The sequence below is a fragment of the Astatotilapia calliptera genome, chromosome 8 (assembly GCF_900246225.1).
Source record: "Astatotilapia calliptera chromosome 8, fAstCal1.2, whole genome shotgun sequence".
Classification (NCBI taxonomy): Eukaryota; Metazoa; Chordata; class Actinopteri; order Cichliformes; family Cichlidae; genus Astatotilapia; species Astatotilapia calliptera.
In genome coordinates, this window is record NC_039309.1 from 11,486,212 (window position 1) to 11,512,532 (window position 26,321).

Sequence of the window (26,321 nt, forward strand, 5' to 3'; positions counted from 1 at the left end):
CAGTTTGAACTTTTCTGTACTTTCAGTAGATTATTGTCAATCCAAATATTACTGTACATGTATGCAGTCATTTTGCAGCAAATTTGTGCTATACATGTTGTTCTCCTAGTTTTATGCCTCACCATTTGTTTCTTCTTTTCAGTCCTTCAAAACAAAATTTGAAGTGAACAGCCAAACCTGCAGAAAACACTGGGTCCCGAATGAACAAACCTCTGTGCTTGCATGCACTCGATATCTTGCACTGACCTGTGTATATTTTTAACTTTTATAGAGCACGTGTCATGTTTCGAGGACAGCCTGGGGCTACCTGGTTTGCTTGTCACACCTCTAGGTGTTACCATAGCTGCAGTTGTGTTGTGTTCATAACAAACCTAGTTTCTATGATACCTTGAGCTAGGTTGGGCTGAACCCTGTGCTGCATCTCAGGGTCACAAGCAGACCTCACACATTCTTGTGAAAGTTTAGCGGTGAGATGGTAGATTTTGTGTCCAAACAAGTAATGGGCTGTTGGGTAAATAGAGTAAGTTAATGGAGCAACAGGAGATGCAGAAAGTTGTCTTAAATGGTGTCATTAGGTGATATTGAGTTTGCCACGTTTTAAAAATGTTACCGATTAAATCCTCTGAAAGTGTTTTTGATCTGGTCTCCTTGGCACCAAAAGATTTAACATGATGTTCCCAAGATGTTCAGTGTTTGAGTTTATCAACCAGATGGCGGACACCACCTCTCTCCTCAATCTTCACATCAGCCATAGAGAAACACTTTTTTTTTATTACTGTAGTAATTGCTGCACCTTTTTGCTTCAGTGTGCATAGCTCCAAATGGCCTTTCATGGGAATGTAATCAGCATTCTCCTGAATTCCTTTTATCTGCCTTTCAGATAAAGGGTCATGCTCCTCATCTGCTTTCATGTTTTGCAACTTCACTTTCAGTGTTAATATGTCCATTTTGTTTTCATTCATGAATAGAGCCTTTAGTCATTCTCTTCATAAAGGCATCGTCATCATGCTGTAGCTAAAGCTCACTCTGCTGTGACTGAAATAACCCACTGCAGACATTCAAATAACTTGACATGTACACATGGCTTTATCACCAGCTGTCTGCCTGCTGCATTTTCTGCTTTTTTACCTGCATGCCAAAAAAACAGTCTTCTGATGGTCAGAAAGCATGGAAATTATCTGAAAGCTGTGGCAAAAAAGAAGGCCAGAATGGGCGTGCTTCTGATCCAAGCTGATTCGCACTAAGCTGAATTGCTGCACACCTCTTGATCGAGTTATGTTTGATGTCTGTGCTTTGCTTAAAAGTTTGTCGTCCTCGTGAGCTGTGTGAAATGTTGTGGTACCAACCAGGTGTCTGCTGGGTAATAATGATGGCAGGCTTCTGAAACTGCTTTGGGAGTTTCTTTATGTTTGATATGCAAGCTGTGTAGAGCTACTGCTGCTATTGAGGGATTTGCTAGAAGTATTTTACCTCGGTTCGTTCACCTTAAATGAATGAAAGTGCCACTGTGTGAATGTAGCCTACTCTGATAAATCACAATGTAAACACACAGATATGTGGGGCTTTTTTTTTCATTGAAAGAAGCTGAGCAATCACCATCACTCTCTTTATAACTCACACACACTCAAGAGCCAGTGTGACAGCCAGCTGCTCACCAAAAAGAGATTAAAACCTTCACAATGAATGCAATTACTCCATATTTAGAAATCTTTTTCCACTTCGTTGCACTGCATGAGAATGTCACCACTTTCATTCTTGATTATCAGGGCTGTGTGGTCTTTTGTGTCGCTCAGGGTATGCTCCAGTGACGGGGATGTGCCACCCACTGAGGAGCTGCACTCTGAACCATGAGGATGGCTTCTCCTCTGCCTTTGTGGTTGCTCATGAAACCGGCCATGTGTGAGTAATGGCATCATGATGAATGCCCAGCAGGGCCACTCACAACATCTTTCTGTGTGCATTTAAGTTAATAGTTTTTGTGTGATTGTAGTTTGTGAACATAAACAGTGATCTGTTGTTGTGAAAAAGCATTTAATCTGATCTCCAGCTGCGTTTTACACATAAATATGAAAGCAGTATTTTTTTTAACATTGTGCTTTCTGTGCCTTTTGTGTAGACACAAAACATGAGAACGGGAAGAATTCATTTTTTGTGCTTAAGTTAACCTGTGGTTAACCAGTATATACTTTAACCATTATGCGATCAATACATCTACTCCTGCTGTCAAGGTCAATGGTTGCTAAGGTAGCAACAGGCTAAAAGTTACTGTAGCAATAGGCTGAATGTATTCAATAAATGTATGGAGCTGCTTATTAACAGTTATAGTGCTATACAAAAGTCTTTAGTAACCCCTCATAATATGTTGGAGGGAAAATGGAAAATAGGTGCACTGACTTATTGAAACACGTGAAAAAACGCAGACTCATGGAAAGTTAGTACAGCTTTAATGAGCTTTAAGATTAGTATTTGGCATTACCACCTTTATTGTTCAAAACAGACTCTTTTAGACAAACTCTTGTAAGAACACAGTGAATACATTTTTTTCTGTGTTCATAATTCCATAAATTTTAGATAGAGACTCCCCAACACCACAGATTAAAATGCCAAACCACGACAGAGCCTCCACTGTCTTTCACAGATGGTTCTTGACACTTGACACTCACCAATGAGCTTGTCACATGACATTTTGGAATGGGGATATTTATATTTTTTAACTTGAGCGTTTATTTGAGTGTTTCTCAGTTCAATAAATCTCTATTTATCTAAAGGGTATAAAAAAAATAGTGAAGAAAACAAGCTTTTTTGCTTGATTTAATGAATAAAAATAACTGCAAGCAAACTAGTGACAAAGATACTTGGGCAGGTTGTCATATTATAGAACTATAGAAAATAGAGATGCACCAGGTGGAAGCTGTGGCTGAATATAGTATTCAAGAAATAGGAATGTAATATCTAAACGGTCTGTGCTCATTTGAGCCTCACATCTAATTGAATTAAATGTACAGTCGAGGCATGCAGTATGCTCACCACTTTTATGTGATAGACAAATCATACTATGACTTGTGAAGGCAAAACAGGATAAATGCTTGTGGTACATTTAAGTTAAGCACCAAAGACAAATGGTCAGGCACGACATTCTCATAATAAATCAGATAAAATACTGCAACTAATTATTTCTGCATTTGTGCGATTGAAATGAATTCGAAATGTGTGTGCAGTGACACCATTTGAAAGATTTGGCCGAAATAATTTTGAGTGAATATCCATATATGTTCTGGCAATTATTTCATGGTTTAGGATTCTTCCCATCCATCACACCACTGGGACAGGTCCTGTGTCATCTATTTGCTGGATTTCTTCCTATTTCTGAGAAAAACAACTTTCTGTTCCTCTGTTGCCACTTCCTCTTTAGTCTTCCACTTGTCCAGTTTCTTCAATCTTTTTAAGGACTCACTGCACACCATGCTGAAATATGCCAAGTTTTCAGTTAATAGTTCTTTGGGAACCTCTTGATGCAAAAAATCCAGAAACTTTATGCCTGTCACACTGTGTCACTTTTGGCATTTTTGTAGATTCAGCTAAAAAAACAAAAAGGGGGAAAAATCATGTATTTTTGTAACTGGCTGCTAGTAACAAAGTGCCCAAGGACACAAGGTTTTTTCATATTTGATTTATTCGTAGGTCAGTGTCATGTGGCTTAACAAAAAAATAGACGAGCAAAAAACGAAAAAGGTCCTTAATGTGAATTAGGGGAGCGAACTGCATTCACAGCATTTATAACTGTGTCAGTGACTGAAAAACTTAATAAAACGGGGGAACACAGATGCTATAATAATAATGTGCAATGCTTTTTAAAATAATTTTAATAGTTTGAGTGCCAGGATCTTTTTTTTAATGTATTTATAATTTATTTATTTTTTAAATTTAAAATCAGACAGTTTAGATTGTCACATGATATATTTTCAGCAGATGGACTGACTCTGTCAAAAATCTCCTGAAACCCTCTCCACAGCTGACTCATCAACCAACAGGATATACAGGACTCTGCATGCAACAACGCATGACAAGAAAGCTCAGGATGAAAGTCTTCTTTGCTTTTTCATAACCTACCCATTAGAAAACATGTTAAAACCGAGCAATATATACATCATATATTTTACACTGTTAGTGTTTGATATTAAAATGTGATTGTTTTACTCAATTATTCATCATGACTCAGAATGTCAAGTTGTTTTTTAAAAAATTCAAACAATTTAGACGAGAATGGTTTGAATATATTTTGCCTGTTTCTTTTATCGAAAATGATTGATTGAAGTTTTATATTCTGCTTCAGTAAGTGGTTGAGGCGTGAGGCACGAGCCTATGAATGCAGAACTATTCAGCAACAGACATAGTCAGAGGTAGTTGGATTGGTGTCATTGCACCCTGCAGAGTTTTTAATTGCACCAGTTAATTGCAGGTGCAATTATCGTTGCTTTGCAAAACAACACCTGTAGAAAGTGAAACCCACTTGATTTCTTTTTTCTCTTTTGTTTTTCTTTGTATTTTCCTGCCAGAAGCAGTCAGATCTGAGCAGCATTTCGTCTGAAATACATTTATTTTTTGCATATGGGGCATGGATTTATTACACAGCAAAGCCTTTTATCAGATATGTTTAAAAACAACCTCTTGTTTTGAGTCCAAGTTTGCCTCTTTTTTAGTTTGACCTTAGTTAGTTTTACAGCATCGTTGTTTTTCTGCGATTCAAACACCTGCTGACCTCACAGCAGTCATCATGGGATAAGATCACATCTAATCATCTGCGACCTGTTTGTGTCTTCATGGCTGTGTGGGCTTATTTGTGGCCTCCTCAATCCAAACACATGAGAGCTAGCTGAAATGAAAGCTACACATTTCCAGTAGGTGTGAATATGAGTTTGCGCTCTGTAAAAGACTGGCAACCTCTCCACTATATTCTCTTCCTTATGACCAGTGCACACAGGGACCAGCTTAAGCTTTTTGTGACTCTTTAATAAAGGTAATAGAAGTTAAATGACAGAATATATTATATATCAAAAATATTGTTGTCACTGACAGCAGTAATATTGCCATGATATATTATTAGGTATTATTTTCAAACCCCTTAAAGGCAGTATTTCAGTTATTTGTTGGGAGCAAGACACAACTGATGTATTCTTAACTAACAGCTGAAGACTGTTCCTTTGGTTTTGTCCACTTGTCTTAAACTACATGTGGATATCCTGCTGTGATGCTGCATTTTCAGTGTTTCAATAACTCATGAAAAAGAAGAAAAGAATTCAATTATTTTGTTGGCATTCAAATACAGTGTCCACAAAGCTTCACCAACTTGATAGTTCAATTTAGAGCTTACCTCCCCTGTTAATCGAGCTTCTGTACTTTCTTACTGGAGGTTGGTGTTCCTGGAGCGCAGCTTTAATGAGGCTTGCAATTACTCTATATCAAATAAACAACAGTAAAAAAATTTAACATTTAAAAAGCACAGCTTCCATAAAAATGTCTAAGGGAATCATAAGTCCGATGCTGATAACCACCTGCACATGCACTCTCCTCTAATCTCACTTGTCCAGCATTTAGCCTGCTTTGACCATGCCTGTTTTTGTAAAGCATTATCTGTCCAGTTTCTATCAGTTAAGCCACTAACTTATCGCTCAAAGAAATATTTCAACATTTTAGAAAATAGTTTTTCTTTGTTGCATAATGTTAAAAGACAACATTTTGATTGTTTTTATGATAAATTTTTATCTACCACTGGCAGCCACCCCCATAACTTTATACAATAATCAAAGCGTATAAACAATATGGCTGTTTTATAGTTTCCAGGCAGCAGAGCTTCTAGGAGATTATTGGTTAGAGATTCTGGTGCAATAAAATAGCAAAGTGACATTTTTACACTTGTATGATTTAACTCTTACATACTGTTCACATTTTAATTCTTCACAGTATTGTCCCAGTCAGCTTTGCTGGGTCAAGAATTCTCTCATAAAAAGTGTTTGTTCCGCATTTTGAACTGCAAATCTATTCAGACGTATAAATATTCCATCTGACGTTAATAAACAGATGATTAATGAATTCATTTACAGCAGGGAGACCATAATTTTTTGATTTTACAGCATTTGTTTTAGTTGGGAAAACATCTACTATCACAAAATATCATGTCCTGTTTTACCCAAAACATAAAAACATAAAATAAACCTAACTATAACCTCTATGGGGACCTATGCAGTGGTTGTGGGAATACAGACAGTGTCAAGGTTCCCCTTGAGGTATTCCACCAAACAAAATAAAACATCAAAAATCACAGGGAAAAAAAAAGAAAAAAACCCCACACGGAGACAGAGACAACACAGTATCGAGATTTCCTAAAACCACAAAAGTTTCTTAAGCAGACACACGGTGATAGATCTAAAATCCATCTGAATGGATACAGTTCAAGTCAAATTTAACCCATAATATTGTCAATTCACAAAAACTTGTATAACTTGTATGTTATGGCATTTTTAATATTTTCATTTTAGGAAAAGTCATAAATTTTTAGGATAAAATAGTAAGATGTTTTTAATGCTATCAAATGTCAACAGTATGTAACAGTTTAATAAGTGCTGTAGCATTAGTGTGATAGTAGTGACTCAGTAATGTGTGTGTAGGCTGATTTTTTTTTCTACCTTTGGGAAAGAGCCTGTTGCTCTTGCCATTCTCCATGCAAATCTATATTTGCTGTCTGCTACCTGTACCTTCATAATTAGCATATAGACAAGTGAATTCAGATTTTATTCCATGTAAAGAATAATTAAAGAGTACTTGAAGTTATTTTTTAAATTGTTTAATTTGTAGACGTTAATGTTTTATAAATTGATGTTTCTGTGTTTGTTCTTCATCTATACTGACAGCTGTTATCCGAACTGCTTCAAATGTCACACGCGTATTGCTGGGGAACCTGCTGTGACTTAGATAAAATCGAACAAGCTTGTAATTTTGAAAAGAACTAAAAGAATTATGATAGCTGACAGTTTCCAAATTTCAATCAGTGTTTAGAAAGTGCAGAGGTGCAGTACACAACTCTGCTTACTCCTACACAATCCTGTTGTATTCGTAGTGCATAACAACAGAAAGAATTCAGAAAATATTGTTTGCTGTGACTTTATCTCTTGCCGTGATCACAATCTATGCTCTTCTGTGCTTTTGCCCTTCAGGTTGGGTATGGAGCATGATGGCCAAGGGAATCGTTGTGCTGATGAGACCAGCATGGGTAGCATCATGGCACCACTTGTCCAAGCAGCTTTTCACCGCTATCACTGGTCACGTTGCAGCAAGCAGGAGCTCAACAGATACATCCAGTATGTTTGCTCTTTGCACAGCTGTTGTGTAAATTAATTTGTTCCTTCTCTTTTCATATGTGGTCTGCTCCTGACCTCGCATTGCATATAACATTTATGTCCTTATTATTCTTATTGCTTCCTCAGCTCCTATGACTGCTTGCTGGATGATCCCTTTGAACATAAGTGGCCCAAGCTTCCTGAGCTCCCTGGAATAAATTATTCAATGGATGAACAGTGCCGCTTTGATTTTGGTGTTGGTTATAAAATGTGCACTGCTGTAAGTAAGCTTTGTGGCCCCAATATATATATATTTATTCATTTGAATTATTTATTTATTCTACCATATAATAACCACATAATTAAAATAATTAGAATAGTCAACAATTTTTAATCAGTATTTTTTAATGCTGCAAAGGAGTAAGTTCTGTTTTTTAACAGGGAAAAACTGTGTTTGCTTATCTATGTTTCCAAAAAGAATTAGTGCTCAGATTTGCTGTTTAATTGCTCGTTTAGTTTCGAACCTACGACCCCTGCAAGCAGCTGTGGTGCAGCCACCCTGACAACCAGTACTTTTGTAAAACTAAAAAAGGTCCTCCTGTGGATGGAACAGAGTGTGCACCAGGAAAGGTAGGAAATGTCTCTGAATCATCTGTAATTTTATTTTTTCTTTACAATAATTGCTAAGTGGAACTCTCTAAAAATAGGAAGCGGAAATAAAGTTTCGGAGCAATATTTTCAGAGAAGCCAAATGTCATCAGTTTGGACTTGTTGACCTTTCTTTTCTTCTTCCTTTCCACCTGTCTCTCATTTTTAATGGACACTGATTTTCAGTGGTGCTTCAAGGGTCATTGCATCTGGCGAACCAGCCAGGAGCCTCAGGGCCATGATGGAAGTTGGAGTTCCTGGTCAAAGTTTGGCTCTTGCTCCAGAACATGTGGAGGTGGAATTCGCTCCCGCAGCAGACTGTGCAACAATCCTCCGTGAGTGCTACAGCAACAAGGAAGCTGAATCTATGTCGCAAAACTAAGAAAAAAACAGAAAATAAAACAGCTATACAGATAGTGAAAAAATAGTATTTGATCACACAGTATCATCAGTATCAGTATTCATCTAAAAGATGTTAATGTACTATATAAGTGTAAATGAAGAGCTTCAGGGACGTTTTTTTAATCCAGTCCTGGGTTTGTTAAGCTTGACTTAGATTTGGTTTCATTAATTTATTTATAAAACTATAAAAACCTCATACTGCGTTTATACTATTAATGAAGAGAAAGGTCAAAGTGAGGTGTTATGATGGTGTAATAGAATTAAATGTGATTTCATTGTATTTTAACAGTGTAACTTTAACAACAACAGCTGTTTACAGGAAAGAAGAAATATTATAATGTAAGTAATTTTAAGTAGTACAGAAGTTAAGTGGTGCATTTTACAGGAAAGGAGACACAAAAGATAATGAAAATGATTTTAAGGAGGATGTAAGTCATTTTAACTAGAGTAAAAAACTTACAATAATTATGATTGCATCTCTAATACTACGCGTTGTTTGTTGAAGTTAAATTTTGAAGTGTCAGCTTTCACATTCTGGCCATTACCGTTTTAGGATTTTCTTTGTTTGTTTTTAATCAGAAACAAAGAAAGGAATTACACATACTCGATGCTAATGCAGTATCAGCTTGTAAAAGACAAGGCAGCCAAACCCTAAAACAGGCTCTCATGCCCTATTTTATTGTATATTTTATTTAAATGGGATCATCACTTACAGGATCACTTACAGGATCATCCATGTAAACTCAAAAAGTTTACATGGATGATCCTTTTTCGAGAGTGCAACATGTGATTCGCATGATACAAAAGCAAAAGGTAAAAACTAAAGGAAATTGCAGATAATAACAAGACAGCTTCAACTTCAAAAAATTTACTTTCTTTTTTTCTTATACTCAACTGGTAGAAAAGTTGTCACTCAGTGCTTTAATCAGAGCTTGTCAGTAAAGCAGATTGATTTCTTGCATGAACTGCACAACAACATACCGTGACAAATAGTATGTAGGCCATAATGTAGTCTGCTGATATATGGGATTGATTAGCACAGCAGACAGTTTGATTTTCCATTGCAGGAAAGGTACTGGTGTAAATCGTGACATTATTTACAGCATGATGTTTCAGTTAGAGATTTCTGACATTGTTGTCCCCTTAGATATAGTTCTGGCTCATTGGGGCTCATTGAATGAATTGGAGGTGTTCTTACAGGTGTTCTGACATCAGTAACTCAAACCTCTGGCAAATTAAACTTTTACAATAAAAGACAATAACTGTACAAATAGCACTGAAGTGTTAATGGTTAGTTGTATGCAAACATCTGGATACCCTTGAGAAAATAATATCTTGTTAACTTAAGATGTAAAAATCTGTCTTTCATTAAAAGTCAGTGCACTATTACTTATTATGTTTAGATGAAATGAAAATAAATTAACTTTGTGGACCTGGCTGAGGATTTGTAAGTCAATCCCACTGATGTGCGACAGCCAATTGCACTGGAAACTGGAAAGTTTCCTGCAGTCCTTCCAGAAAGTCAAACAGAAAAGTGATTTTTAGCATGTTGTGTGTTCAGAACAACATGGTACAGCATCATTGGCTTCTTATTTTGTTTTTTTTGAGCAGTTCCTGAGCAATTTGTGGTGGGGTGTGCATGCTGTAGGAAGCTATATGAATTATTATTATAACATTTTGTAGTTGTGTGCTGTGATATCAGCGACAGAGCATGTTATGCTAAGTATTCACCTTTTGGGTTCCTAAACGTTTGTGCCTGGAACATTTTTAATTTTTTTAAAAATGTTTTAAAGATTTCAACACGTTTCTTTTTAATGTTTCTTGGCTAAAGTGATTTTATTTGTATTGTTTGACTTGAAAAAAACAAACAAAAGCAAAGTGTCTATTCTAGGTCAAAAATTTGCATACAGCTTTGGTGTATTACAATTTCAATTACAGAATTCAAACATATTCTTTAGGCTTTTTTAAATATCCATATTCTTTTTTAAAGCTAGGAGGATGGATCAGGTTTCAAATATTTAATAGTAATACACTTACAAATGATTTTAGCCTAAGGAGCTTGGACAGAAAAGCGTCTGGAATTCTTTAAGTTGCTTGAAGATGTTTCCTCTCATATAAGAAGCTTCTTCAGTTACAGACTAATTTTAGTCTTGTTCAATTACAGCCCAAAAAAAATGACATTTGAATCTTTGGGAACATTATGAAGGAAGTTTGCTCAACAGCATCATGTTTTTGTCCTTGATCAGACCTGCCTACGGTGGTAGAGATTGCCCCGGGTCTGCGTTTGACTACCAGATGTGCAACACAGAGGAGTGTGCAGGCCCTTACGAGGACTTCCGTGCTCAGCAGTGCGTCCAGAGAAGCAACAAATACCATAAAAACATCAAGCACACCTGGCTGCCTTATGAGCACCCAGATGGTAAGAGCTGGCTCTCCGCTTCATTGGTGAGCTTGAAAGTTTTCTGCACAGCAGCAAGAGGACAGATGGTAGTTGCATTAGCAGCTTTTCACAGGAACATTAAGAGTCATGGAGGTGTTATCAGACTGTCAGAGCTTGCGGATGTCTTTATCACATTTGATAATCAGGGTGTGTATGAATGTGTTTTCATGTGCTTTCAGAGGCCCGTAAATGTGAGCTGAGCTGTCAGTCAAAGGAAACGGGAGAGGTGGTATCTATGAACCAGGTGATGCATGATGGGACTAGATGCAGCTACTTAGACCCATTCAGTGTTTGCGCTCGAGGAGAGTGCCTGGTAAGCGTTTGCTCAAAAACATAAACTTTGACATATTTAAGACATAATGAGATAATCAGGCACGTCTTGTGGTTTATACTACAACACACAAAAAAGTCAGTGACCTTAAGTCTTCAGACTTTGCATTTATATCATTTTGCACTGGGAAGGTCGGTCATCCAAGATACAATTAGCAGTAAGCTGTTTACATTTTAAATTAAATGGAATAGATTTTGTCTTATGGTTTGAAATTCATAATTGGCAAATTTTTGAGAGTATTTTGCCTTTTTTAACAATAGTTTCTAAAGTACACTATCAATTTAAAATTAAAAGCTATATATAAGAGCAATTTTATTCTGTTTTCACACCTCAAAATAAATCCTATGTTTTATTAATGCACTATCTATGCATTGCTTTACACCAGAGGTCACACTGCTGTGACCTTTAGTAGATTCTATTTTAATGATGGCAATGTTGTTTAAAATTATATATAGATATTTAATTACTGAAGTGTAAGTGAATTGAATAGAATACATCACCTTTTGCCCCTTGACATGGTATTTATTTTGGCTCCATTTTCACCTTAGGCCCAGTGTGGCAGCGTTGTAGAGAAGACAGTCAGTGTTTTGGTTACTCTTTTGTTATGTCTAGACATGTTTCCAATATGCAGTATATTTTACAAGGCACCGTCCAAATCAGACATGTGCTTTGTCCTTCCGTGGCATCATTCTCCCAGCAAAATAATCTGCGTCTCTGTAAAAGTCAGTCACAGTGTTCCACTGATGTGATTGACTGGCTGTGCCTTTTCTCCTTACAGCATGTAGGCTGTGACAAGGAAGTTGGGTCTTACAAGCAAGAGGATAAATGTGGAGTTTGTGAAGGAGACAACTCTCACTGCCGCACTGTGAAGCTGACACTCACCAAGACCCCTAAAAAGAACGGTAACTATCAACTGCAGGGGCAGGACAGCCGTGAAATGGATGTTAACCCTTAGCTAAGAATGAATTTAATGACTAGTTCTTCTATATTTTAGCCACAGTCTACCTATGTACCAGCCTTTATCATCAATCAAAACCCTGTCTTATTATCTTGATTTAGAAATAATTGGCTTCTTTAGAGCCCCCCAAAAATACAACTTGTTTAAAGTGCCGGGCTAAACTGTGCTCTTTCTTTTTGCCTTGTTAGGAATGCTGAAAATGTTTGACATCCCAATAGGGGCCCGCCACATAGTCATTGAGGAGAACGAGACCTCCCCTCATATAATTGGTGAGTACGTCCCACATTTTTGTCATGTGTGGAAACATCTGATGCTTTTGACTGAAAATAATAGGGCTGGTTTGTGAACAGAATTAGAAGTCAAGGGGTTTGTAAACCAGATTGCAACATATTTTCTTAATAAGAAAGAGATTTCAGAGTCAGCTCACAGAAAGTATCTGAGGTTTCTTTGATGGAAGTAAAATTTACAGAATAGTGATTAAGTGAATAAGGGGGGAATTATTAGGAATAATATGACCTAATAGCATCTTATAGAAACTTTATAGGGATTTTATAGGTTTTGCAGACAACTTCACGATCTATAGTGAGAGCGGTGTGCAGGTGGATGAGCCTAGAGAGGTGGAGGTATGTGCTGGACAGAAGAGGAAAGAAAGTCAGCAGAAGCAAAACAGAATACATGCATATGAAGGAGAAAGAGGCAAGAGTAACAATGAAACTGCAAGGAACAGATGTAGTGAAGGTGGATAAGTTTAAATACGTGGGTTTAAACATACAGTGCAATGGACAGTACACAAGAGAGGTGGAAAAAAGAGCGTAGGGTGGGTGGACTGGGTGGAAATGAGTGTCAGGCGTGATGTGTGAGAATAGGAGAATTTTCACTGGGAGTGACTTGGAGAGATGGGATTAGAAATAAGTGCACCAAAGGAACAGCTCAGGTTGAGTGGTTGGAGGTGAAGTTAAAGAGGCAAGGCTGAGATTGTATGGACATGTGCAGAGGAAGGGTGTGAATATATGGAGCTGTCACACAGGAGTAAAAGAGCAAAGAGCACAAAGAAGATTCATGGATGCAGTAAAAGAAGATATGCAACGTGCTGATGTGTCAGAAGAGAATGCTACGATGAGATGGAGGAAGATGATCTGGCGTAGCGACCCCTAAAAGAAGAAGGACTTTATTTTTGTTTGTGCAAGTTTAATAACACTTATGCATCAGGAACTACAAAATGTTATAATAATAATTCATATAGCTTCCTATAGCATGCACACCCCACCACAAATTGCTCAGGAACTGCTCAGAAAACACAATAAGAAGCCAATGATGCTGTACCAGCCTCAGACTCTTTGGATTCTCTGTCTAGTCAAGCATCTGCTTCCAACTTCCTGGTACCAGACACAACAGGACACCCCATAGTTCATGTGCTGGTGATCTTGTGACTCAGATATGTTTTGGTGGCACAAGTGTAATGAGAGCATAGTTAGGGAGTTGGTTTTACTGTTGTTTCCCCATTTGTAAATATTCTGCTTCTGTTTTGCCCTCTGCTTCTGTAGCCTACCACATGAAATAGCATGTTTATCCATTTTTAGGGACTATGTTTAGTGAACCTCAGGAGGAGTTTGAGATGTTTCTCTTTAAAGTTTTTTTTTTTTTTTTTACATTTTTATAAACAATGTTTTGACATCGACTGCCTTAGAGATTAAAGATCTTGACTCCACATTTTTGAAAGAGCAAACTTCAAACTTTGAAGAGCAAATTTTGGAGTTTTAAAAGCCCATTTGATGTTTCGAAATGTACATTTTAAAATTAAATATGACATTAAAGAGAATGGCAGGAGACTCAGCTCTACTTTCATTAATATATGTTAAGAGGAGGATCAGACACTACTTATAGATAAACTTTGGCAGGAAAAAGTGTATTTCTTATAGTGAAATATAAAGTGCAATTAGCACAGCTGACAGGTCACATCGTAGGTGCAACTCCAGTGATCTGAAAACAGCAGATGTTTTTTTTATGCCTTACTTCAAAGCGAATGACTTTCAAATTGCTTGCATGCAGTTTACAGTGTGAAGCTCTATGTGAAAAAGGAGGACACTCTGAAATGTCTTCAGTTATGGAGACAAAATAACAGAGTAATCATTTTTTTTATCCTAGTATGAGCTTTGGGGTGACTGATGAGTCAGGTTCAAACAGCTTTCAGCCAAGCCAACCATCTTCCTTTTTGGGCCACTCGTCTCTCCTCTGACAAAACAAAACACAAGTTGGAAGAACTGGTGTCAGAAAGCCACAATGGCATATTGACACATTCTCTGCTTAGAGCAAACTTTCTGTGATGGGAATGGATTAATCCCAACTTTGAATTTGTACATCCCTTCCCTTGGACTTCCCTCTGCCTCCATAAAATATCTGTTTCTTCATTACTGACAGCTGTGAAGAATCAAGTAACTGGAAACTTCATACTGAATGAAAAAAGTGAAGATGCCAAATCAAAGACCTTCATTGAAAATGGTTTACAGTGGGAGTATTCCATTGAGGGTGAGAGGGAGACATTGAAAACAACTGGCCCTCTGCATGAAGGGATCATAGTCCTGGTGAGTGTATCAAGTAAATTTTCCGAGCTTCAGTTTGTCCTTCCAAATTTCTGTTTATTCTAATAACGTTTGTTCACTTTGCTGCAGATCATTCCTCAGGAAGAAGATGCAAAAGTTAGCTTAACATATAAGTACATCATACATGAGGACCTGCTACCACTTATTACCAACAATAATGTTCTTCTCGCCGAATTGGACACATATGAGTGGGCACTAAAAAGCTGGTCTCAGTGCTCCAAACCCTGTGGGGGAGGTCAGTGAATGTACTGAAGCTGCGGGTTTTTTGCGTAGGCTCAAACAAAAGTAAAGATAAATCTGGGCAACTACAGAAATTAATGAGTTAAAGAAATAAAACGACTCACAACAGTTCAAGGTTTTAATAGCTTACTATATACCATAATTATATAACAATAATAAACCCATTCCACCTGAGTTTTATTTCTTATATTTTTGCATTTAATTTGCTTCTGATGTTCCAACTTAAAACACACAATTGTGAATGAATTAATTATGAATTATGAATATCTGTTTTGGGGGGGAGACATGAAAAAATAACAGAAATATAAGTCCAAGCATTTATTGTCTTTGCAGACGATTAGTTCAGTCTTTGGCCTTTTAATTTAGACCACTTTGATTGAAGTTGATTGAAGTCTTCGTTTCTTCAGCTGCTTTTCTTTCTTAGGGAACAAAGCTGGATGCATTGATTTCCTCGTGCTGTGATCTCTTTTGGTCTGCCTGACCTTTGCTTTAGATAAAGTGATCCAGTTTCTTCAAAGTGGCGTAGACTGTCATGCAGTGCTCTCTTAGAAAACTTTGCATGAAGCCTAGATTTGACTGTGAGAAAGCCCCACCTTACTTAGATTGAGACTTTAGTTTCTGAAGCTTTTACTTAGCTCTGATTTCATGTTTCCTCCCACCAAAATGTCTCTTAATAAGCAGGTTTTTAAGCTTAAAACTTGATATTTCTAAAAAGCAAACTGCTGCTAGAGGGTTTACTTTTGATGCACTGATCAAACACACCTAAGTGTTATCTAAATGCACTGATGGGATGATATAGTTACCAACAAAGAGTCCAGAATCATTCAACTTCACATTTTTTGATTATTTTAAGCTTTGACAGCTTTTCTGTGTAGTCTCAGACTTTTGGACTCTACTATATATTTGTGTTTTTGCCTCTGTGCATCCATACAGGCAATTTTAAATCAAGCGATCAAGATGTGATTGAAGTGGAGATATTCAGCTTTAATTCAATAATAACTGTTTATTATTACCACTAGTTTTATACACAGTCCCCTATTTTCACAGGCTCTAAGCTAATTGTACAACTGACTGATAAGAAGCGTCATGGCCAGATGAAGCCTGTTTCCGTGTTCTGGATCTGGAGTTGATTCTGAGTGTTGAACTTGTTGAACTTCTTTAGCTGCTGAAACTCTTAATATGAGGTCCAAAGAGACATTGATGCAAGTAAAGGGGGTCATCATTAGATTGGAAAACTAAAATGAACCCCTCAGACAGAGAGCAAAAACTTTGGGATTGTCTAAATCGAGACTCTAGTCTTTACAAGAATGAATGCACTAGCCAACTCAGCATCACCAAAAGGCTTGAAAGACTGCAGAAAACAACAAAAATGCATGATTGCAGAATTATTTCTCTGCAGGAGAAGAACTAAGAGCACCTTAAGGAGGTATCATTGTGAAAGACTACAATCAATAAATCAATGCAGACGGTTTACAACAAGCTGCAACCTACTGGCTACACATTTAAGAACAAGAACGTCAAATTCGATTTTTTACAAGTTGAATTTCTTTGTCCAATTACTTTTGAATCTCTGAAAATTTGGGACTCTATATAAAATTATTTTTTACAAAGTTATGGAGGTCACATGGTATATGATCTATAGTCTTGCTGGTACATTCCTTGTGTAATTTTATATCCATTAGGCATACAGTACACCAAATATGGATGCAGGAGGAAGAGTGACAGCCGTTTGGTGCATCGTAACTTTTGTGAAACCAGCAAAAAGCCCAAACCCATCCGAAAACGCTGCAACACCCAAGACTGCAGCCAGCCCACGTGAGTGACTTTAAACTACAGCACTGCAGCTCTATCAGCATGAGCACTTTTAAAATTGCTTTCATACCGTATGTCCACTCTGACATGACTTTTACCATTTTAGTGAGGATGTAAAAACTAGTGTAGAAAGGTTATTTAATTTTGGAATGAGAGGGATAGTTTTATTCAAACACAATGCTCTCTTGATAGGTGGGTGGTAGAAGAGTGGAGTCCTTGCAGTAAGACCTGTGGAAAACTCGGGTACCAAACCAGGGTGGTGCAGTGCATACAGGCGCTTCACAATGGTACCAACAAAGTGGTCCACAGCAAACACTGCACTGATGAACGTCCAGAGATAAGGAAAGCCTGCAACCATACTGTATGTCCTGCCCAGTGGAGGACAGGGGCATGGTCTCAGGTGAGACAGGATCTTCTTCTTCTTCTTCTTCTTCTTCTTCTTCTTCTCAGTGTTCTCGATGAAAGCTGATGAAAATAAAACATATTTGTGTGTGTGTTTGTGTGCGTTGGGTGTGTCGCAGTGCTCAGTGACCTGTGGCGAAGGCATTCAGCAGAGGCAGGTGGTATGCAAGACCAGTGACAACACCATTGGAGAATGCGAGGGCGAGAAACCAGAAACAATCCTCATTTGCAAATTGGGACCATGTTCAGGTGAGATGCACATGCATGTACGTGCTAATAGAGGAGAGATTTGGCCACCTTGCTACTAGTCTCACATACACCATTAAAAGGACACTGCTTCTGCTTCTGACTTGTGACAAGTAAATGCATTATGAGTCTTGCACATGTTATCATAATCCTTGCAGTAGATTTTAGAGAAGTGTAGTGTAACACAAGATTTGCCTCGTGAACATGAGCAGAAATCTTCCAAAAACAACTTTGTCTCACTAATGGTTACAAGATTGCTGCATAAGACCCTTGAGACCCACATAGGCAAACACTTTTTTTCAGGACTGAATACATTTTCTGTTAATGCTCTTTGTATTAAATATCCTGTGCACACAAAGACACTTCTTTAAGACCTTAAATATTTCTGCACCAGTGCCCTTCCTCAGCCTTTCTCATTTTGCTTCCTCTTCAAAGAGCTGAGTGCCTCCAGTTCTTTCAGTTCTTTTCTTTTTCCTTGCATTGGTAGTAAGTGGGAAATTATGTGCTTTGAAAATACACAAAGGAACACAAAGAATTCCAGTTTGCACTCCGTGTCCTGTGAACAACAAAGTTCTGTTTTCCTGTAAAAGAAACAGATTCCCAGAAGCTTTTTCTGTCATGGCTTCTTTTTAACCCCAGTTTTGTTTTGTTTTTTGCTGTTACACTCTCCAGGACATCCAGGGTCTTCTCTCGACGAACAAATAATGGAAAACTCTACAATAAAAGACGAAGCTGTCTATCTAAGAGTTCCAGAAAACCCTGTCCAAAAAATCTCTTCAAGTAAGCTACAATGCAATTTTTTTCTGAAATCAATATAAACAGAGTAGAAGTAGAAATATTCATTTCACCGCAGTTTTTAGTGATGTTCTCTGTCCTGTTATTACTAGATGAGCCATGTCTGGGGGATAAATCAATTTTCTGCCAAATGGAAGTCCTTTCCCGGTATTGTTCCATCCCTGGATATTATAAGCTTTGCTGTGAGTCTTGTGACAAGAAAGAAAGCCTCACTACCCATGTTCCTGACTTTCACACCCCAGTAGCCTTAGCTGAACCTGACATCTCAGCTCTTTCTCATCCTGCCTCTTCCAAGCCACCTCATGTCACCACAACACAGACCCCGCCAAAAACCACTAAAGCCATCACTCGACGGCGTCTTTTCACTACCCCGGTGCCAACTACAGCTGCCACTTCTCAAACTTCACCACAGACAAATGCTGCTCCGCCCCAGCATCCCACCAGCGAATCCTTTCTCACTGCTGGAAAGAGAGATTCAGATGCTGGGCCAGTTCTACCTCCGGGGCCGCCACGGCCTACAGCAGACTCAAGTGGAGGTGCCTCTAAAGAGCACAGCCCAAACAGCACTTTAGGCCCAGCTGCTGCAAGATCAAGAAGGGACACTTTAGGATCAGAGAGGGACTCCAGTCACAGAAACTTGTCGGCTCAGAAATGAACAGTGAACAGTGTTGTGAATGTGCTGTTCGGTGAAATGGTCTCAAATATCAGCACACCCTTTGCAGTATGTGATTTACTCAAAGTTTTTCTTTTTTTTTTTATTATTATTATTATTTTTCTGTCCATGATAGTGAACTTAGACCAGCCCAGTGGTGGTTACCTCATCAAAACTTCAGAGCGATCTGGTGCACGGCGTCGCTCGGCCGTGTGTGCTTCAAATATGAAATGGAAAAAAAAAGTTTAAACAAAGGTGCTGTAAACTAAAATGACTTCAAAATGTGATGACTGCATTGCTACATTCATGTTTTTATCTGTGTACAGTTGTGCAAGCCTGTTGTTTTTTCAAGTGCATTAGAACTACTATTAAACTCGTGAACATAAGGAGGTCATAGACTATGGTTTTGGAGGTGCACGTGCCAGCTATGGGGTCTGGAGTGTGCCACCAGAATAATTATAAACCTTATACTGTATTTATAATATAGAGCAACATTTTTTAAAGACAAAAAAAATCCTTATCCCTGTGTAGTGTCATTGTCTCTGCCAGATGCCATTTTATGACAGCTTTACCCACATATGAAATGCAAGAAGTAGCTACAGGACTGGCAGGTTAGCTGTTATGTTGTACATAATAGTTATTGGTCTAAACTCAAAAAGCCCTGGCAAAAAAAGTCTTATGTATTAACCTGGCGTATTCTATCAAATACCATGCTAATTCCATTTATTGATACAGTATCCATCCATATTCTTCCACTCTTCTAAGTTCGGGTTGCAGAAGAAGTAGTTTAATCACAAACCTCCCTGGCCCCCTACTCGAGCTCATTTGGAGTCCCAGATGATAACCCATCCTGATAGGGCTCCTTCTTGAAATTGAGAGCTCCCTTTATCCCCATTGTTGCCACAACAGGTGTCAAACCGACTTGCAGCCACAGCTCTGTAAAGCCACCTTGGCAAAGGAGATGTGGAACAGTCTGTTCGGACTAAAGTCCCCTGCCTCCTTTGAACGTTGCCAAAGTTTGAGTGGGAAAGGAAGATGTCATATATTAGGGCCTCTAGCAGATATTCTGAGCGCACCCTCACTAAACATCTTGGAATGCCGGGCCTGTGAAGCATCCTCCCTTGCCACAGGATCCAACTCACCACTAGGTGATGATCAGTTGACACCTCAGCTACTGTTGTGACTAAGTTGCTAGCTAAAGGCCTAGTCAAACGTTGCAGGGAAATACAACTAAGCATCTACTGAACATTTTTTTTTACTTTAAAAAACTCAATTTGTGTCGGTACAGAGATTATGAGTGTCAATTTAGCTCCATTAATAACAAAAGAGCAATAGCTTGATAAATGTGCATATATAAGATATGCTAATTAGCCATGTGGTCATGTCGCTTACCCTCGATCTGTTATGAGCTGCTAATCTCGGCTCAACCAGTCTGGTAAAAACTGCATTCAGGTAATTCAGGTAAAGAGTGAATTGGAATTAAAATACATGACATGATCTAAAAGCAAATGAACTTAAATGATTAAAAACAAGTATTTAAAGATAGAAGCTAAATTCAGAGAGTCATTACACCAAATTATTATTTAACCAACTGTCAGATTGTCGGATGTTCTTACATTTCTAGCTGTTTTTCCTCCTAGCTTGATGTTTGTTTGTTTTTTAACAAATTGAATATGCTTATTAAATATACATCCAAGACAATGGTATAATCGTATTACCTTACTAACTGATCACAATCAAGCACTCTTGAATTCTACAGTTATCCTGGAGGTACCCTCCAAACCTCATGCCATCACTCCTGGCAGGGAGCTCAGTGGCTTCTCTATCCCTGGTGCTCTTTTTTGGTGTCCGACATACCGCTGATTATCCTCACTGACAGGAAAAATCATGACCGTTTGCAAGCCATCCCCACTGTAGCATGCCCGCTGTCTGTTTTTGTGGACGTCAGTCAATTAATGCTTTAAAATGCTTTTCAGAATATAACGCATTATGATATATATTTTTTTTGTAACTGATGTTTTTCAGATAATAATGTATATAGTGTAAATTTCAAGTTATGAAAAGTTGTGTTGCAATTGCAAAATACAGGCCATGCTGTCTACACACTGTGGTTGGGCGTACTGTTACACCAGTCCTGCATTGCGGTTCATAACGTCATTATTTTTTTTGTATAATTCTTGTATATACGTACCTAAATGAAAGCTTTAATGTTAATATTTATTGAATTTTTAAGTGGTATGGTGAACAAAGTAAAACACATTTGAAAGATGTTGCTTTTGCTCTTTTCTCTGCTCATATCCATTTACTGCAGTTATATTTTACTTTGATCTTTTTTACTCCTCTGAGTGGTGTGCATTCATCATGACCAAGTGTGTTTCAATCAAAAACATCCAGTTCACACATTCATTCTGCCTGATCTAACTCTTAGAAATAAATCACTGGCACTGAAACACATTCAAGCACTTTATTAACTACGTCCAGTCATATACAGGGTGTATCAAGAGACAAGTGATGCCTCTTAATCAAATCTTAATGAGGTTTGAGTGGCACAATGTGACAATACTTGCCAGTCTTCTTCTGCCAGGCTGGCACTGATCTCTGCCAGCTCTGCTGTGTAAAAATAAGACGCTGCATTTCCTATCTCCTTAAAACTGTAGCATTTCGCTGAGTAACCAGGCATTCACTGTGCCCCCCATCTTCTTCTGTGAGCAATGACAAGGTGGTACTGTGGTGTGGGTGTCACACAGACCGAGTGAATGAGTCAGCCAAGGCTGAGACGTCTGCGAAGGTGTCTGGTGAAATCCAGCTGCACCCGAGGCAAAGCCTGATTGACAATAGACTTTGGCAGCCAGCCCTGAGAATAAAGTGACATTTATTAGACGCCTGAATGGTATTTGTTGACTGTCAGTCAACAACAAAAAGAGAGAGTGAGGTGCAGGTAGGTGGTCTGCTGCTGTACAATAATTATGCATTGTTCATATGTAGATATTGTTCGCTTTTGAATAATATTAACACAGAGTCCACTTATTTTCCCAAGCTTTGAACCACATCTCATGGCCTTTTCTTGCTGTTCTTAGCTCAACCATCTCTATGAGGGAAGAGCACTCTCGATCAGCTCTAAAACACCATGAGATGCAGTTGATAAAGCAAACACTGAGATTTTGACTTGTACACAGTGCATTACATTTACTGACAGGATTTAAAAAGGAAAACCTGAGAAATGCAATAAGAAAAATCTTCTCATTTACTTCACTTTTACAGAAACAGAGGAAATGTGTACATTGTTTTTGTTCATGAGTTGTTTAACATATACAGTGTGAAATGGCCAGTTTGTATACGTGTAATGTATAATAGAACCCTGCATTATTTTGCATGTGCAGATTTACATTTATTAATTAATGAATTTACCTTTACGTCCATATTAAGAAGCCACGTGAAGCGACTTTTCGTTGAATCTTCATCCAGGGCCTGTATGATGATGCAGGTTGGTCCATGCTCAGCTCTGTACTCACGCAAAAAAATGTGTTTTAGTTTTCAAATTTCTTTTAGCCTCGCCTGTCTTTATTTTAATTATCAGTAATCATACAGTGCATGTGGTTCTTTGGCCTTTTCATGCTGTTGGCCAGGGAATTCAAATTTCTTTTATAAGCTATTAAAGGTGCATAAATGCTAAAAAAGAAAAAGAAAAAAAAAAGGCATTTTTAGCCTGTTGCTAGGTGGTTTGATTGGCAATAGTATGATAAAATATGATATATATAACAACCTTCAGGGGCCTAAGATGTATCTATGTGCATAGTTTGGTTTGGAGGAGTTGGTTGCCCTCAGACAGAAATGTATTTTAATGTATTAAACTAAGATTTACCTTGCTCTTCCCACCAACTTTGACCCATCTGTTGATCATTTAAGATTACCGTACATAATAAAATATCTCAGCAATTGGAATAAAACTTGCTACAAATAGCCATGATCTCCTCCAAATGAAATTCACCTACTGGTGACTCCTACATTTTATAATTAGCAAACTTTAAATTCTGTTCACTACTTAATACATAATGATGTCAGCTCTAATGACTTTCCCAGTTAACCCAAGCTATTATTTTTGTGGAACATGTTATACCTACTAAACATCACTCTATCACTGATCACTGTAGACAAGTAATCATGCTTGTATTAATATTTAGTTTGGCATCACTGCCGCATAGCTTCCCTAAAACACATCCCAGCAGCATTTAATATATAATTGGCTATGAAAATTAACTTTAGCTCTCCTCATATTTTTTTCTCCCCTGAAATTAGCTGAGGTTGTATGGAAAAATTAAAACGTCAGAGCGCATCAAGACAATTCCCCACCCATTTGTGTTATTTTATCTCCCTTCATGGATGACTAAGATTAACTCAGACTCTTTATATAAGAAAAAGTTCAATTAAGCTGTTGAGTATCACTTTAGATATGACAATGAATGATTAGTGCCTCGTCTGCAGACGTACCTTACAAAGCCTGCCTGAGGGGGTAATGACTCCAGCTGAACTGCTGCTCCTCCAATATAAACGCTGGACCTTTGTTTGCAGGTGTGTCTGACACTCAGGAAATCCCTCTTTCCAATCACATTTCCTGCTGTCCCAGTTGAAACTTCGTGGATGACAATTGTTTGTAGACCAATACGTTTTAGAACCTACAACACACGAAACCAACAGCATTTGCTTTTCGTTTGCAAAACCTGTGTATAGATTTTTTGTAGCAGTCGGAAAATGCATTTGTTGATGTGAATATGCAGCATGACAACTATAGGTTGGTTATAAAGACTAATTTGCAGACAGGACATGTTGGAAAACTTTGAATATAGCTTAAATAGTATTTGTGTATGTTTAAACTCTGGTATTTTTATAGCTTAAAGTTTTGCAGTTGATCCAGTTTCCAAGTTGTTGAAAGGTGAGTTGCTCACTTTGATTTGCTGTATGCTTGGGTTCCACTGGTGTATTTCTTCAACTCTGACAAACAGGATGTTATAGAGCTCATCCACACTGGCGTCCAACACTGCCTCCAGCCTAAAGACTTTCCTGCCCCCTGGAATCACTTTGCTACAGATCATATCGCCATTACTCTAAAGAGGAAAAAAAACACAGGTTTGTGATCCACTGTTTACTTAAAGCAAGATTTTTTCAGAGTGCGGTGACCTTTGATGAACTTTGATGAAAGTGCTTTAATGGCATTTTTATTAATTAGATGTTACCTCAGCAACCTCCAACTTCCATCCTTCTTTCTCCTCCAAAACAGAGAGAGCCTTCCTCATTGCTTCTTGTCCATGTTGTACGTACAGCTGATCTTCTTTTGCTGGCACAGGTTTTATATCTTTTGGCTTGGCCTCTGCAAAAGACAGCTGTTTGTAATATTTTGGGAAACGCAATCTAAAACATTTAATGAAAATAACACAGTTATATTTTACCATTATGATTTAAACCAGTTTGCTGTCTCTCGTGGTTCTCGATTTGTCCCCACTGCTGCAGGTGTGTGATCTCCTGACCTATCACTGCCATGGCAGTGCGTTGAAGTCCTGCATGATTGAATGAAAAATAAAACAGCTTAGGAGACTTACTGAGAATGCATTGTTTGCATGAATAGGAATAAAAAGGAGAAAGTCCTTCTGTGGGTTGTGGAAGGTTTACCTGCTATGTTCTTTATATGTGGGTAGGAAATTCCACAGCAGAGCTTTACAACAGCAGGCAGCATGTCTGTCTTTGGCAGTGACAGCAAAGTAAAGTGTGTCTCTGATCTTTATATGGTCTGCGAAGGACACTCCAGTGAGATAAGGGCCAGAGAAGAAGATAGGACCTGTTCTGAATTCTGTCCTGAAGGCCACATTTGAGACTGTTAACTAAGACAAGGGTTTGGGTGTGATACAGAGAGGAAATTCTCTGAAAGAAAAACCCCACACAGGACAACCCAGTTATTTAATGTATCCAATACTTAATCTTAAATATGTTGAGGCAAGATTTTGGAAATTGGAAAGCAGTCCTATTTAGATTTGCAATGACAAAAGCAGTGCATGATCAAAACTGTCACATTTAGAGAACACTGGTTAAATGCATAAGCCTAAATAAGAATAAAATAAGCTTAACCTCCTAGGACCTGGCGCCCACATATGTGGACATCACATTTTGGGTTATTTAGACCAAAATACTCAATTTTGCTCTACAAGGGCCTGATATCCACTTATGAGGACATCATACTGCCACTGATCTATCGAGATTTTAAACAAATATCCTCATATGTGGCTCTTATTTTTCTTAGAAACAAAAATCAGGTTAAAAAAAATCTGGTAATTCTTTGTTTTTACATTAATCAGGTCCCAATCAGCCCAAATATCAAAGAGAAATTAAAAATGCATGCCGTGGAAGAGTTTGGGTCTTAGGAAGTTAAATGAGGCATTTTAAATAGGACTCATGGTTTATTAAACTTATTTTTCAGTCATCTTGAAATTGCATATGTGCATGATGGATTTTTAATAACCTTTCAGATAATTGGATAATAAATTGGATAATAAAAAGATTATTTAAAAAAAAACCCTCAAAATACTCAGAATGAAGTCAACTCTTTAGAATCAATTCATCTTTGATGAATAATCAGCCACTCTTTTACCTGTAAGTGAATAAAGGTAGCCTTAGTGAGTTATTTTATTAAAACAAACAAAAAATCTATATAACTTAACAGTAAAAACAGTTTAACCATATATATAATATACACTGTTCTTTCTTATTGAACTCAAAACAGCCCTGACCCATCGAGCCATGGACTCTACTAGACCCCTGAAGATGTGCAGTGGTATCTGGCAAAACACATACTTTAAGTCCTGTAAGTTGTGAGGTGAAGCCTCTGTGTTTCCATTTATTTGTCTAGCACATCCCACAGATGGTCAACTGAATTGAAAGTTGGAAAATTTGGAGGCCAAGTTAACACCTCAAACTTGTTGCTGTGATCCTCAAACCATTCCTGAACCGTTTTTGCTTTGTGACAGATTGCATTATCCTGCTGAAAGAGGCCACAGCCATCAGGGTATACCATTTCCACGAAAGGGTGTACATTATCTGCAACAATGCTTACACATGTCAAAGTAACATCCACACGTATGGCAGGACCCGAGGTTTCCCCTCATCATCTTGCAATCTTCTGTCTGTTGGATCAGACCATATGGGCCAGCCTTCACTCCTGGGAGGGCAAAGACTGTGAACACCCCACAAGAGCTGTAGTTTTGCAAATGCTCACTCAGTCACCTAAACATCACAGTTTGGCCTTTGTCACACTCGCTCAAATCCCTACACTTTCCCATTTTTCCTGCTTTTAACACATCGACTTTTAAGAAACTTTGAAGATATCCCACACACTAACAGGCGCCATCATGAAGAGATAACAAGATTAAATTGTCAGCAGTCATGATGTCATACTTTATTTATTGAAAAAAAGAC

General features: G+C 38.0%; 2 protein-coding genes across 6 annotated transcripts in view; one reads left to right on the plus strand and one right to left on the minus strand.

Moving 5' to 3' along the window:
• The window catches only part of adamts14 (ADAM metallopeptidase with thrombospondin type 1 motif, 14), a 57,698-nt gene extending 36,588 nt beyond the window's left edge, over positions 1 to 21,110 (plus strand). For all 5 annotated transcript variants that reach the window (XM_026178510.1, XM_026178507.1, XM_026178511.1 and 2 more), the window contains 16 exons: positions 1,794 to 1,899; positions 7,212 to 7,355; positions 7,482 to 7,614; positions 7,851 to 7,964; positions 8,169 to 8,317; positions 10,631 to 10,803; positions 11,004 to 11,137; positions 11,934 to 12,057; positions 12,302 to 12,382; positions 14,532 to 14,695; positions 14,783 to 14,948; positions 16,636 to 16,768; positions 16,958 to 17,165; positions 17,287 to 17,416; positions 18,086 to 18,193; positions 18,301 to 21,110. In XM_026178510.1, coding sequence (XP_026034295.1) covers positions 1,794 to 1,899; positions 7,212 to 7,355; positions 7,482 to 7,614; positions 7,851 to 7,964; positions 8,169 to 8,317; positions 10,631 to 10,803; positions 11,004 to 11,137; positions 11,934 to 12,057; positions 12,302 to 12,382; positions 14,532 to 14,695; positions 14,783 to 14,948; positions 16,636 to 16,768; positions 16,958 to 17,165; positions 17,287 to 17,416; positions 18,086 to 18,193; positions 18,301 to 18,863 — 2,630 coding nt within the window. In that variant the 3' untranslated portion in view covers positions 18,864 to 21,110. The remainder of the gene's footprint in view (positions 1 to 1,793; positions 1,900 to 7,211; positions 7,356 to 7,481; positions 7,615 to 7,850; positions 7,965 to 8,168; positions 8,318 to 10,630; positions 10,804 to 11,003; positions 11,138 to 11,933; positions 12,058 to 12,301; positions 12,383 to 14,531; positions 14,696 to 14,782; positions 14,949 to 16,635; positions 16,769 to 16,957; positions 17,166 to 17,286; positions 17,417 to 18,085; positions 18,194 to 18,300) is intronic.
• Positions 21,111 to 21,325: 215 nt separating this feature from the next.
• Positions 21,326 to 24,595, minus strand: star2 (steroidogenic acute regulatory protein 2). The gene is made up of 7 exons (XM_026178512.1): positions 24,525 to 24,595; positions 24,305 to 24,412; positions 24,092 to 24,225; positions 23,804 to 23,962; positions 23,349 to 23,533; positions 22,269 to 22,362; positions 21,326 to 21,714 (listed from the first exon to the last, which is right to left on the minus strand). The coding sequence occupies exons 1-7, from the start codon at positions 24,586 to 24,588 to the stop codon at positions 21,622 to 21,624; spliced, it is 837 nt and encodes a 278-aa protein (XP_026034297.1). The 5' UTR covers positions 24,589 to 24,595; the 3' UTR covers positions 21,326 to 21,621.
• Positions 24,596 to 26,321: the final 1,726 nt, after the last annotated feature.